This window comes from Protopterus annectens, chromosome 8.part0 (genome assembly GCF_019279795.1).
Source record: "Protopterus annectens isolate FY-2018-M chromosome 8.part0, PAN1.0, whole genome shotgun sequence".
Taxonomy (NCBI): Eukaryota; Metazoa; Chordata; order Ceratodontiformes; family Protopteridae; genus Protopterus; species Protopterus annectens.
The window spans coordinates 1,091,124,544-1,091,139,794 of NC_056741.1; the positions used below are offsets into that span (position 1 = coordinate 1,091,124,544).

At 39.8% G+C, this 15,251-nt stretch overlaps 1 protein-coding gene across 2 annotated transcripts in view; it reads left to right on the forward strand.

The window, feature by feature from the left end:
* Positions 1-15,251, forward strand: part of KCNN4 (potassium calcium-activated channel subfamily N member 4) — a 785,842-nt gene that overhangs the window by 700,716 nt on the left and 69,875 nt on the right. For both annotated transcript variants that reach the window (XM_044080550.1, XM_044080551.1), the window contains exon 6: positions 10,724-10,834. In XM_044080550.1, the coding sequence (XP_043936485.1) occupies positions 10,724-10,834 (111 nt within the window). The remainder of the gene's footprint in view (positions 1-10,723; positions 10,835-15,251) is intronic.

Consider the following 15,251-nt stretch of genomic DNA (forward strand, 5'->3'; position numbering starts at 1 on the left):
AGTTAACTGGTAAGAGAAGTTTTATTTGAATTTATATTTTATTTGTTATCACTTTTTTTTATTGTTTGTAGGTAGGAAGGGATAGCTTGTTGACAAAATTTACTTTGATTCAGATTTTGTTGTTTTACCTTTAATTTCACTGTTTCACTGTTGGTTGTTAGAAAGAGATAGGTTTTACACAGACAAGCTGGAAGAAAGGAATTACAACTTTTGTCTGGCTTGCAGAACATGAATGGTCAGAACAACTTTACTGCATTTACTTTATTTTTTAGTTGTATATTGCTGGTGTGATTTTTTTTGTCATAGAAGTTGATTTAAGTTCTCTTTGAATTCTGTGGTTACTGATTTTGATTATTCTTTTCTTTTGCAATATTTTTATTCATTTAAAGCTGAATATGGATTCCTTAAATGAATATGCAATTACTGATTTTCTAATGCACAAGTATCTTGTACAGTGTAATAAATGCTATGCATATTTAAAGGTAACAGCTGATAACACTGGCGATCTGTGTTCCTCGTGTCAGATGTTGGATCGTTTTCGTACTTACCATTATTAGAAGAAAATCTCGACTTGATGATGATGATTGTACCTGTGCAATTGACATGGCTTGGAGAACTGTTGTTTCATATATTAATGACTGGACTGATGAACTAAATAATGTTAGGCATAGAACAAATAGAACACATTTAGGAAATGATGCAGCTATTCTCTGCAAAGATCATTCAAACCCTATGAAACAAGATGATGCCCCTGACAACTTTGAAATTCTGGATGCAAATATTCAGCAATCTGTGGATCCAGTTTGTTTAGAAGGAAACAAAAAAAGAAAGAAAGGAAGAAGTTCCCAATAAATAACAAGGAAGAAAAACAAACTGATTAATGACTATAGGAAAGAGAATACATACTAAAAAGGGCAGTGCTTTGTTATGCAACACACAGGTTACAGGGAATGTTGATATTTTGCTATCAGAAAACCTTCAGTCTATAGAAAAAGGCATAATTCTTTCAACAGAGAATGTAGAAAAAAGTGGCAAGGGGCAGGTGAAAAGGAAGAAATCAAAACTGAACGTGGAAGGACTGAAGAACATTACTGTAAGAAAAAAGAGAAAGACAGATGTTGACTACATGGCTCAAGCTGTGGATTTACAATACCAGCTGGATGAGAATTTAATATACAATGAAAACAGTGGGATTAATAAGACTAATAGTGATGAAGATCTATCCTTCGTAACAATTGATAGAGCAGATACTACTGTATTAGAAGCTGAAGATTCTTCAGAGATGGCTTCTTGTAATTGGAGATTTAATTTTTAGAGGAACCAATACTTATTATTGCAGAAAAGATGATGAATATCAAATAGTGCTATGCTTGCCTGGAGCAAAAATAGAAGATGACAAGCCTTCAAATGCCTTAATGGAAGGAAGTAAGGATCCGTTTTTATTCATGTTGGTACAAGTGATGTCATCTGCAAGGATTCTCTGACTGTTAGTAGGGAACTGACAGCCCTCTTAGATAGTGTTAGGACATATGTTTCACAAATCACCTATAGAAACCTAGCTAAACAACACACCTGATATACTTGTAATAGGTGACTCTATCGTCAGGCACACTGACGTCCCGCTCACCAGGCTGAACAAGGAGAAGGTCATGGTGAGCTGCCTGTTGGGCGCTAGGATCCGCCACATAACACAAGCACTCAGGTCACTCCAAGGCAAGTACAAATATGACTCAGCCATTGTCCATGCTGGTGTGAATGACCTGAGACATACCTCCCTGGACTACATGAAAAGAGACATAGAGGAGCTCTCTGAGCATGTAGCCCAGGCCGGTATGACCCTGACCTTGAGTAGCATCTTACCCTCACCAAGAATGATGCCACAATATGAAGACAAGATGATAAATTTCAACAATTGGCTTAAGTATTAGTGTCATTCAAAGGGGATCCAATGCCTGTCAGCCTGGGATGACATGCTCGACAAGCCATGATGCTTCGCTAGGGATGGCTTGCACCTATCACCCCTGGGCTTTCGGATATTGGCAAAGGCTCCTGCTACCCCTATAGTGCCTTTTTTAGGCAAGGCTCAAAAGACAAACCCACCTCCACAGGTATCACAAGGGATAAGAAACTAAGAGTAGTGCTACTCAACGCCAGAAGTCTAAACCTCAAGATGCATGCACTTGAAACTCTCCTTAGCATGGAGAACATCGATATCTGTGCAGTAACAGAAACCTGGTTCAAGGATCCCGAGAGCACCCCAGCACTACCAGGTTATACCTCATACCATGCTTTTTGGCCCCAAAACTTGGACCGAACCACAAAAAGAGGGGGAGTATCAATATTCGTCAAAGATACCCACACCTCCAGGTTGGTGGCACAGCACGAAGCATCAGAGACTATCCATGTGCAACTAACAGTGAGTAAAACTGCCTCCCAGTTTATAGCCTGCTACAGACCACCCTCCCAAACCCAGGAACCCCACTCGGCCTTCCTGAGAACACTGGAAAATATGAAGGTCTCTCCAAACACCATTATATTGGGCGACTTCAACTACTCAAACATAGACTGTGAGCATTACTCTAGTTCCAACACCCTAGCCCAAAGGTTCCTAGAATTTATAAACTCAAATGCTATGGAACAACTTGTTACCACTCCCACAAGAGGGGAAAACATACTGGACCTGATCATCACCAACATGGGGACTCTATGCTCCAGACCAGAAGTGTATCCCTCACTGGTAAGAGCAGACCATAAACTAATCTCACTGGATATTCACATCCTGATTCCACCCCTGCCCAGAAAACCACAGTGAAAAACTTCTCTAAAGCAAATTTCACACTCCTCAAAACCGAGGTGGAATCCTTCAAAGCCCCCGGGCCTGTGGAAAATACGGCCCAGACCGCAGAATCCTTTATAAACGCATTCTATGAACACCTTCAGGAATGCATGGATCATGCAATCCCAAATAAAACCAAGACCCAGTCCTCCAAAGGCAGACATCCTGTCTGGTGGACGCCAGCCATAAACAAACTATACAATGGAAGGAGGAAGCCCCTACATGATAGAGCAAAATCCCAAAAAGGGAAGGCATCTCTGATCAGTATTAGCAAAAAACTACTGACACTCATAAAATTGTCTAAGGTCAGCTTTGAGAGAAAAATTGCACAGGACACTAAGGATAATCACAAGGCTTTCTTTAGTTATGTTAGGAACCTGGGTGGGAATTCCCAGATATGCTCAGAATTAGTCCAAAATTACAAAAAATACACCGAACCCACAGACATTGTCAACATCCTAACTGACAGGTTCAGCGCAACCCCCCCCCCCCTCCCCACCAAAAGGGCAAATATCTATCCCAGAAGAGTGCTGCCCCCCTGACATCTCAGATGCTCAGGTAAGAGCCGCCCTCTCCAAAGCAAAAAACACAGCATCAATGGGACCAGACGGTGTCCTGGGCTGCATCCTACATGAACTCCAAGAAGAGCTAAACCCAAACATAAAACTACTGTTCAATCTCAGCCTTACTACAGGATATGTACCCAAAGAGTGGCGTACAGCAATGGTGGTCCCTCTCCAAAAAGGTGGTGCCTCAACGGATCCTGGAAACTATCACCCCATAAGCCTGACTAGCTTGGTCTGCAAAGCTATGGAAAGGATCATCATGGACCTTATAAATAAAGATACTGGGGACCTACAGACACTGGATCCTACCCAGTTCGGCTTTGTTAAGGGCAGATCCTGCCTCTTAAACCTGGTTGATTTCTTTGAAACCGTCACCAAGGCCATTGACGAGGGGAAGGTGGTCCACACAGCCTACCTGGACCTCGCAAAAGCCTTCGATACAATACCCCACTTGGGCATTATAGATAAGCTCACCAGCTTAAATATAAACCCCTATGTCACTAGATGGGTTGCAAACTGGCTCAAGGACAGAACCCACATGGTTAGAATTGCTGGAGCCATGTCAGACTCCAAACCAGTTACAAGTGGCGTCCCACAAGGCTCAGTCCTGGGACCTCTCTTGTTTGGTATATATTTCTCAGAGGTACAGGCCAACATGGAAGGACTGTGGCTGACCAAGTTTGCAGATGACTGCAAACTGGGTGCCATAATCGACTCTCCAGCCGACACAAGCATTCTCCAAAAAGGCCTCATAGAAACAGACAACTGGTGCCAGAGCCATGGCCTCAAGCTAAATGCCAAAAAGTGTATAGTCATCCCCTTTGGCAAAAACAAAGTGCCCACAAATTACCACATAAGTGGTAATCCATTAAGTATGGAAGAAGTAATTAGGGACCTGGGGACCCAAGTTGATAGCAATCTCTCATTTGACAACCACGTGGCCAAAGTGGTTAGAAAAACATTTTATATAGCCCACCTAATCATGAAGGGATTCACATCTATATCAGGGGAGGTCATCATGCCTCTTTACTCATCCCTCATCAGGCCCATAATTGAGTACAATGCCCCTTTTGGGATGTACTTTACCAGACACCTGCAGCAACTGGAAAGACCCCAAAAGTACCTCACCAAGAGGATCAAAGGGCTCAAACAGATGCCATATGCTGCCCGGTTAAAGAAACTCCAGCTCTACTCAGTGGCATACCGCCTGCTCAGAGGCAATCTGTGCCTGACGTATAAAGCCATGTCCAACCCGGAATTAATGGACCTCAGAAAATCCAAATCCCATCGAGCTACGCGATCGAGAAACTTGAACCTCAGCACTGAAATAAATAAGACATGCTGGAGGGACAGATTCATAACCCAGAGGCTCCCTTCACTCTGGAATAAAATTCCAGTCCAGGATAGGCAGAGTCTCTCATTGACTCTCTTCAAGAGGAATCTTGATGAGTGGATGGGGGATCGTAGGTTTACCCCGGGTATCACTTCTGTGTCACTGTTAGACAGAGGCACAATATACTAACCTCAAAAAAGGGCATAGCAAATTTTATTTAAAATGGGTGGCGAAAGCCAAACACACTCTGGCTAGGCTTATAAATGCCCTAGGACAGATAGCCTAGTATGAACCTATGAACCTATGAAAGGCTAGTCAGGTCATTGTGAATGAAAAGATTTTTGGGGCAAATACCTGCATGGAAAAAATGTCCTGTTTTAAAAAATGGAAATGTGTAGTGCATCCAAGCCTAGTTTTGGGCACACGTGTGTTCAGACAGGATGGCATGCATTTGTAAAGATCTAGGAAGATAATTTTTGCAGCAGATATTTTGCAATATTTGACAAACACTAGTCAGGATTTTTGTCAGGTTGAAAATTTAACAGTTGATGCAAGTTTTGAAAGAGAAATTGGTTGAGTGCAAAAAATAAAAAAAAAATGTTTATCATCAGAATTTAGTCATACAACATCGGGGGATATATTTCCATAAGAACAAGATATTTGATTAAGGTGAGAGACTAAAATATAAGAAGTAGAAGAGATGTCAAACTACAACTTTGAAAACTGAAATAAACAAGCTGGACAAACAGATTAAGCATAGTGTGAGACAAGATCAAGAAAATTTTGAAGAAAATTTATATAAAGATATTGACCATAATAGGAAACCTTTTTATAAATGCATAAGGTGTGGATAGAGTAAAGGTACACAAATTGATAAACTGTGTGCAGATTCTAAAATTTATTCTCAGACACAACAGATTATAGACATATTTACAAAATCTTATGCAAAACAGTTTAGCTCCACAAAAGGGGTGATAAGTTGTCCTAGTGACATTTAGGTAGCCCCAGGTACTGGAATCAAATTAGATTATATTGAAAAAGAACTGCAGAAACTGGATCCAAACAAAGTGCAGGGAGGAGATGGAATTAGTAACAATGACCTGAGAACACTTCAGCAAGAACATACGGTACCATTATATCTATTATTCACTAGGTCATATAAATATGGGGAGATTCCTCAAGACTGGAAACATGCGCTTATTAAACCTGTCTTCAAGGGAAAGGGGAGTAGGACAAACCCAGAGTCATAAAGACCCTTAAATCTATTTTCATGATGTGGAAAAATAATGGGAAGGTAATATTGGACAAGTTATTGTCAGAACTGGATAGTTTGGAACTTGAAACCATATATCAGCATCCATATGTTGAAAACAGATCTATTACCACCTGTAACATGTTGTTCTATAACAATATAATAACAGCTATGAATGAAAAATTGTGCTGTGATGTAATTTATATAGATTTAACTTTAGCATTTAACAGGGTCATACACAAAACACTGATCAATAAATTAGTACAACTAGGTATTGATGTTCTCTTGATAAGATGGATAGCTGCATGGCTTACAAATAGGACATGTCAAGTATCATACAGCAACTAGATAGGTGAAATCCTTGGTTACAGTTAGGGTGTCCTGCAGGGATCTGTCCTAGGCCCTTACTTGTTTAGATTGTATCTTTTAGACCTAAATTTTTTATGTGAAGTGTTCTACAGTCTATATGCAGATGACCTGAAATTGGGTAAAACTGATTACATGTATTACAGATAAGGCATGTCTGCAAAATAACTTGACTAAATTGACTATTTGAACACAGGAGAATAATATGCCGTTAAATACATAAAAAATTAAGCATATGAGATTTGGGAGACATAAACTGAAAGGTGAATATTTAATACAGCACACAGTGATTGAAACTGTAAACTCATTTAAGGACCTGGGTGTATGGGTAGATTCATCTATGAGTTTTTTTCTAATCATATCAGCCAATTGGTTAATGATAGTTATAAATCTATAGGTTGTATAAAAAGATTTATAAACTCTTGGAACTCAAAACTGATAAAGTCATTGTTTGTTAGTTACATTAGACCCAAACTTGAGTATGGAATAACACTATGGAAACCCTATAAGAAAACAAGTATGAGTAAACTGGAGGGAGTACAGCAAAAATATACCAAGGGCATCCATGGATGTGAAAATGTAAGTTATTATAAAAGACTAAACTATATGAACTTGTACAGTGTTTCTTACAGATACCTAAAAGGAGGTCTTATTCAAGTATATAGGGCATTTAGAGACAATTACCTCGGGGAATGTTTGGGGTTATCAAAAAGTACTACAGAATCATCAGACAATCTATGCAGAAGATTCTGTAGAATGAGAAGTGTACTAATTTGTTCTCTGACAGAGCAGCTGATGCACTGGGCTGTCATTGTCTCCTCGGAGTGACATAAGCTTGCAGCCAGCTCTGTCCCCTTCGAAGCAGATGCTTCTTGTTAGATCCCCCAGCCTCCATCAGGAAACTTTAGCAGACTGGACATCCCTAAGATAAACATCCCTATTCTTCCACCCATGGAGAGCAGCCCCTTCATTTCTCTCTCTCAGCAGTCTGCTCTTCCTGCACCCAGACCTCTATTCTGCCCTGGGTCAAATGTGTCAATGTCTGAGCTTTGTCAATCTCCTCAATGGAGCTGACCTAAAACTCAGCACATGTTTACTTTGCTCTTTATTTTTTACCTGTGATAAGATCTCTCTGCCTCCTAGCCCAGGGTCTGGGGATGTCTAGCTCAGTAATAACACCCCTGCCTTACATCTCTGAATCTGTATTTCATTGCTCATATCATGGTCACTGCCTTTGTGAAATTGTTCTTCCTGTGTCAGCATGGGGCTTTCTCTGGTTATTCCAGCTCTGCTCCACCTCACAAGAGCAGACTAGTTGACTAACTGAAATAAACGCTTCATATATAATGTCATATTTATACCTGTAGCCTAGGACGTAGCTGTAAAGGGTTTAAGAAGAAATGGTCCACTTTTTAACTTAAAAAAATAAAAGAAAGAAAAATGCTCAGAAGCTGTGAAGTTTCTGTATAACTCTTTTTCAATTTTCTTAAAAGATTCAATTTGGTCATTTTGGCTTCAGGAGTTTTCGTGTTCTGGAACCTGCCTGAATCGTTTCTCAAAGCATTCCAACCAATTGCAATATAGAATCACAAGAAAGAGTTCACATATTGAATGGGATCTAATATTTGAAACATGCCCTCAGTGTAAAAGAATGACTTCCTCCATATTCTGCTGTCTCAGAAATGTATCTGCCTCTCTTATGGCTGCTGCTGTCTTTTTCTTTCCATGCTATTATATTCTCAATGTCAAGGGAGGATTTGTGAATAAACAAACTAGATAGCTGCCAGCAGTGCAAGCCATTAAGGAGAGGTATACAAGTGTATCTTTCATGGATACAAAATCAGCAGAATGCTCATGCTGCCATGACTGGGTTGTACTACAGGTAAGTTTGCATAAGGTACTGAGTATGTTAAAAGGCCAGACACCTTCATTGCTCTTTTATTTTTCAACTGATAATGAAGTAAGTTTCTATGACATTCTACCTGCTATTCTGTAATTTTATAACTAAAATGCATTTAAGAATCCAATATAGCAGTATTTTTAATAGACTTGTTAACTTTGCAACCAGGAGGCACTCAATATAGCAGTCACGCTAAGCTTTTATTTCAGCATCCCTAGTCCCTGCACACTGACTCCCTGTCTTCTTAGACCCCTTACTCATGCATACTAACAATAAGATGCCTTAAGTCATCTGTATGTCACACCTGAGTTTGTGTGACTTCCTAATATTTAGGCATATGGCCTCTGGCAGGTTGAATGACATGCTAGTAGCCTGGAATTTCTTGATATCTTGCATTGTTCATCTTTTGAAAGAAAGGAAACAAGCAGGTGCCAAAGCCAGTGTTGGTGTCAAACATATTCTACAAGTTCCATTGGAGGTGTACTATTCCCCTTTCCTGTTGACCTTGATCTCAAGACCTACACTCACTTCTAGTGACCAAGCTAATACTAGAATTGTACCAACTCTTGTTTAAATGGCAAGGTCCTTCTGCTGCTGCTGAGCTGCCCCATAATCACTCCTACCACCAGTGCAGTGTATTCCCTATAACCACTCCTACCACCAGTGCAGTGTATTCCCCATAACCACTCCTACCACCAGTGCAGTGTATTCAAAGTCAGCTGTTTGACATGGTGAAATTAGATCCTAAAGCTGCATCAGTGGACATGCAAGCAACATATGTTACCCATTACCATCACTTTTAAATTATGCAGCTTCTGGCATGGGCTTCTTACATGCCAAGCTCAAGGCTACACACCGTATAATGCAACTCCTCCCAATAGTTTAGTGGTGCTGGTACCAGACTGATTTCAGTTGTGCTGTCTGAGTATTTACTGTAAATCAGTATGCTGAAACTGAACTTAATGCTGCTGAAGCTTCAGCACCATGTTTCCCAACATGACAAGTCACCATCTGGGATTTCATACCTTTCAATTTTCCCTGATTTTCAGGGATGTCTGTGAGTTTCACTCAATTGTTAGCTCCGTCTCTCTTAATCCCACCTAAAATTGGTGAGTTTTGCAGATAACGTGGTGAATTACAATTAGTAAAGACAATAATTAGAGTCATACATTTCTTTTACTTCAGAAAATGTATATTAATTCATATTCTCTTATTCTGACAATGTTTCAAGTTAATAGTACTAATATTTTAAGTGTCTCTGATTGTCCCGAATTATTTCTGGATTTATTCTTGATTTTTCAAAGATTTATCCCTGATTGGTTGAGAGCTATGATTGTCAAATTACACACTTCCACTTTTAATAATACACAATAAGAAGTTATTGTGGAGTGCTTCGCCCTCATACCCTCCTTTAATAAGTATGATTGTCTCCAAGTGCAACAAGCAGTAGAATTAGCGATCCAGTTGTAAACTGCTGTGTCACAGAACTAGGTGTCAGTGATGGTCCAACATAAAACTAAGTTGTTGTTAAACACATATTGATAAATGAAATGACTGACTTCCATCTGTCATATGGGCTGTGTTGCAGGTAAGCAACAGTGAGTTATACAGGTCGTATAACTGGAAATGAAGATATCCCCACTGTGTATTCTGTGTAACTCCCAAACATAAGTGAAGACAAAACTCTGCTTTTGTTCAGACTTGGCACTCTTACTTTCTTTGGTCAATATGTGGTTGTTAAAGCACAGCTTTGTTACTGGTATCGTTATTTTAGACCAACATGCCAGTTAGAAAAGTCAGCCGGCTTGGCTTATGCTTTGTTATGCTTGGAACTAAGCAGTAATGATTCATGAGTATGTTTTTAATGCATGATTAATATTTTAGGAGATGACTGAGATAAAATATTTCCTCAGCAATATCTTTTTGTTCCAGCTGATCTTTAACCCATTGAACTGACCAATTTGGAGGTAACAGTTAAGACAGTGAGATGCATTCCCAGAAACATTTTTATTTTCAGTGTTTTAATTTTACTTATTCCTGATTATGTGAAATGTGGTGTATTATTTTAAAAAAAGCTTAGGCAGAAACTGGGATGGTCTCTTTTAACAGAAAAAATAAAGTCATACCAACAACAAGTCAAGAATTATACAAGTATTTAGTTACAGTTAAAATCAGAAGTAGAAAACAATCACTGTTGTATCCCTTTCATAATCATGGGCAGGCAGTGTGACCCGGAAATATTAGGCAATACAGTCTGTTTTAAAAAGATCACAGGAATATGTCCAAAAATGCACCAGATGACTTTCTGGGTCAGTTAGGCAGACAATGTTATAAGCCTGGTATGCCATTCTGTTAGTGTCTTTTGGGAAATGCAGCCTTTTTCACAATTCCGTTAGGTAATGTGTAACTAGACGTTCGTTATTAGTGGTAAGGTTGTGTTACTTACTGTTGTTTTGTTCCTCTTCGACAGGGCGTTAGCTGCACTGCACTTCTAGTTGCTGTTGTAGCAAAGAAGCTGGAACTGAACAAAGCAGAGAAGCACGTGCACAACTTTATGATGGACATGCAGTACACAAAGCAGGTATTTCATAAAGGATCACTATCACATCTCTGAAAAAGTGAGCCATTTAAAGTACTTCTTTTCAATTCTTGGGATATCATAATCGAGTAAATATATAATTACTTGTTTATTTGTATTTTGAAATTTTAACCTCTTAGTAGTAATTGTTACCTCTAGGCTTCAGGTGTTTTTGCTAGACTGGGTACAACTTTGCCTTCAGAGGAGTTCATGAACTGATCTGGTAGGATTTAGAAGGGTGAATTGGAGATTTACAATAAGTGCCAAAATGGTACAATAAGGCTGGGTAGAAATCAAGGATATTATTTACAGAAATTAGATATTTTGGGTTTTGTCAGTACTGAGATGCCAAGCATCCCTATTCATAGCTACTACACAAAGACTGATAATATCATCTCCAAAATTAGTAAAGCACCCACCCTGCCAGCTAATGAAAGGTGTTACTATATTGGCTCATATGCTAGGGACATCACAATTTTCATATTTACGTTACCTCATGTATCAGCTTTACTTATGTTACTAGCCATCTTCATGGTATGGATAGACAGAGCCCTGACTATGGCCCCACTGACCTGGGTTTAATTAACAGCTTGCAGGCTGGAGGAGCTGGCTGACGAAGAGAGACAGAGAGGAATGGCAAAGCAGACCCTGAGGGAAGATGTGGGGAATATGTCCAAAAGTACAAAATTCCTGTTAAATCCCAGTGAAGACCAAGCATTACTAGAGGTTCTTTGCCTTAAAGTGTGCAGAGTAAATGAGGGGGACACCTCCACAGCTCTCAACTATCCAGATTTTCAGACTGTCCAGATTTTTGCCTCATATTTTTGGTCCATTCCTCATAAAACTTACTGTCATCTGGAAAATCAGTGAAGATTGAATTCACTAAATAATGACAGATATTTAAGTTTCAGACTCCATATCCTTCAGAAAATGTATAAAAGCCTTTTATTCTAACAACTTTCTAAGTAGGCTCAATATTTAAAATTTGTCCCTGATGTGGGGCCTTTGTTCCCCACATTATTTTTGGCTTTGTCCAGATTTCTTGTGTTATGAGGTTGAGAGGTTCCTCTCAAAATGTGAGAGACACACCCGTCATATACAGTCATTGTACATCATTCCTTTGTACAATGCAGGCATTCAGACAGGGAACTGATGGACTTAAGAAACCAAAAAATCAGTTCCCCTAGTGGAGCTCAGCACTGACCTCATCACAAACCAGTAACCTCTTATTCCCAAATGTGTTGTAACGCTCTCATCTTCCAGGGGAACACATGAGCTGACTGGCAGGATGGGAGAGACGTATTGGTCATCAAGGGATTGAAAGAGCCAAAAAAGGTATTTCATTATTTTACAAATATGACAGATATCACAGTTTGTTTGCACCCCTGACCATTTTGACAGTCTGTCTTATCAGACAAGGAAAATGGGATGTGTTGGACAAAGAGCCTGCGACAGCTTATTACAAGCAGAAAAAAGGAAACGATTATCACTACAGAGTCTGATATTAGTAAAACTATAATGACATCCATATTATTTATAGTGCCAAATGAACATCAACAGAATGGGCAGTGGCATATGTTTGGGTTATTGAGGCACATTAGTCAAAGATATGGAGAAATCAGTGTGAGATACTGACCCATAAGCACTATATGCATAAATGAAGTTACAGAATACATTACTACTGTCTTCACTGCTATTTCCTAAACTGTTTGTAACCAGCCTAGTGACATCACAAGGAGCAGAAGCCTAGGATGACCTTGTTCAAAGGAACACCGCCAGTAAGATGTGATAGCATATTTCTTTTCAGTTATTTATGCATTTGATTTGTTAACTGCTGGACACGTATCATCACCATCAACATATGAACATGCACACATAATTTATTCTCCTTCTGGTAGCTGGAGGATTTCTACAAAATATCTACATTTCTCAGTTATCACTAGAATTCACCATATGGCCTTCATTGTAGGTATTTGTCCTTATGCATATTAAAGAGAACAGTGGAGCTTAGTTATAACAAACATGGAACTACAAAGCTACTGAACTACATTTTAATATCATATTTAACAACCAGATACATGCTCTGTGAATGGAACCAAGCAAATTAACCAGTTGGGGGTCACAGGATTTACTTAGAAATAAACTTTGGCAACATTCCTCCCTATAGCCAAAGAGTTAATAAAAATTAATAACTGTAAATATTCCACTGGTTACATAACAGCATCAGGTTGAAAGTAATCACTGCTCATCTGACCTTATTCCTCATGTCTATTAAATGGTTTTCCCCATCACCAAGCTACACTGTTTTTCAAGCCTTCATCTTAGTGGTGGACTCCATCTACATAGGTTCATTGGTTCATAGGTAGGTACTAGGCTATTGGCCCTAGGGCCTATGTAAGCCTAGCCAAAAGGTACTCTGGCTTTTGCCACCCAAGAAAATTATTTTCCTGTGCCCCTGTCGAGCAGAGCCATAGAAGTGATCCCCGGGGTGAATTTCCTATCTCCCATCCAATTATCAGTATTTTTCTTGAAGAGTGCTAATGAAGAGCTTTGTTTGATTTAGATAGGTAATTTGTTCCAGAATATGAGAAGTCTCTGGGACAGGAATCTATCCCTCCAGCATGTTCTGTTTATTGTGCTGACAAGGTTTAGGTCCCTAGAGCATGTAGCTCGGACGGATTGGGATTTCTTTAAGTGGAGCATGTCCAACAGCTCTGGGTTTGACATAGCTTTGTATGTTAGGCAGAGATCGCCTCTGAGTAGGCGATATGCGACGGAGTAAAGCTGGAGTTTTTTGAGATGGTCTGTGTAGGGCATCTGTTTGAGGCCAGTAATCCTCTTTGTGAGGTATTTGTGTGGCCTTTGCAGTTGTTGTATATGTCTTGTGAGGTACTTACCAAAAGGGGCATTGTACTCTATAATGGGTCTAATGAGTGATGAGTATAGGGGAACAATGACCTATTTTTTCCTGGATGAGAAACCTTTTGTGATGAGGTGTGCCATGCAGAAGGACTTCCTGACTACTGTGGTGATGTGATTATCAAAGAAGAGACTACTGTCCACCTGTGTCCCAAGGTCTCTTATCACACTTTCAGTGTTAAGTAGACTACCACCTATGTGGTAGTTCATGGGTACAGAGTTTTTACCAAAAGGGAGGACAATGCACTTTTTGACATTGAGCTTGAGGCCACGGCTTTGACAACAGGCATCTGTCTCAGTGAGGCCCTTTTGTAGGATGTCCACATCGTTAGGAGTTTTGATTATGGCTCCTAGTTTGCAGTCATCTGTGAACTTCATTAGCCAAAGACCTTCTGTGTTGGCCTGTAGTTCAGAGAAGTAGATACCAAACAGGAGAGGACCCAGGACTGAACCCTGTGGTACTCCACTTGTCACTGGTCTGAAGTTGGATTTGGAGTCTGCTACTTTCACAGTGCAGGTTCTGTCAGTGAGCCAGTTGGAAACCCATCTTGTGACATAGGGATTTATACCTAGTTTAGTGAGTTTATCTATAATTCCAGAATGGAGGATGGTGTTGAAAGCCTTGGCGAGATCTAGATAGGCTGTGTGAACCACCTTACCCTCAACTACGACTTTCGTGATCACTTCAAAGAAGTCTATAAGATTTAGGAGACATGATCTGCCTTTTACAAACCTGAACTGGGTGGGATCCAGAGTTTGGAGATTACCAATGTCATTGTTTATAAGTTCCATGATGATACTTTCCATAGCCTTGCAGACCAGGCTTGTCAGGCTAAATGTTATGCGGACTTTGAGTGTTTAACTAGTTGTCCAGTAACTGAACTTTTTTGAGAGGAATACCAGGTTGGTTGGTTTTATCATCCTCTACAGGATGTTCTGGCATCATACGGTATGTGCTGGTCCGTAATGTTTTATTTTCTTGGGGGGATTTCAGTTCACTCCAGTCATACAAGGAAAAGCAGTACCACCAGTTCTAGTGTCCCTTCATCAAACTATGACACCACCTCTGTCTTCTTTTGCACCAAAATGAGCCTTCTCAGCCTTCTTCTTCACAATAACTAAGGTTCAGGACAAAGTATGGTTCTTCCTTGACTCTGGGCTGGCTGACCAATGCCCATACTTACATAACATGGGTCCCCATCTGAAGGAACTGCTTGTGTCTTACTGCCTTGCCTGCACTCTCCACTCTACCTTATAGAGGATGATGGTGGTTCCACAGTAGCAGATTAAATTACATGGGGTTTGATCTTTTGCATATCAAAGTCCCTCTCTTTAGAATACACTTCCTGGATGGAGGCAAGATAGCCCTACACTCAGCAAGTTTAACACGTCCCTTAATCCCATTTGTTTCAGATAGCCTTTGATTAATTTCTTATTTGTCCTTTATGTATACATACTCAGTCTGTAAAAATAAGATGGTTGTTGATAACTGTTGTCTCAT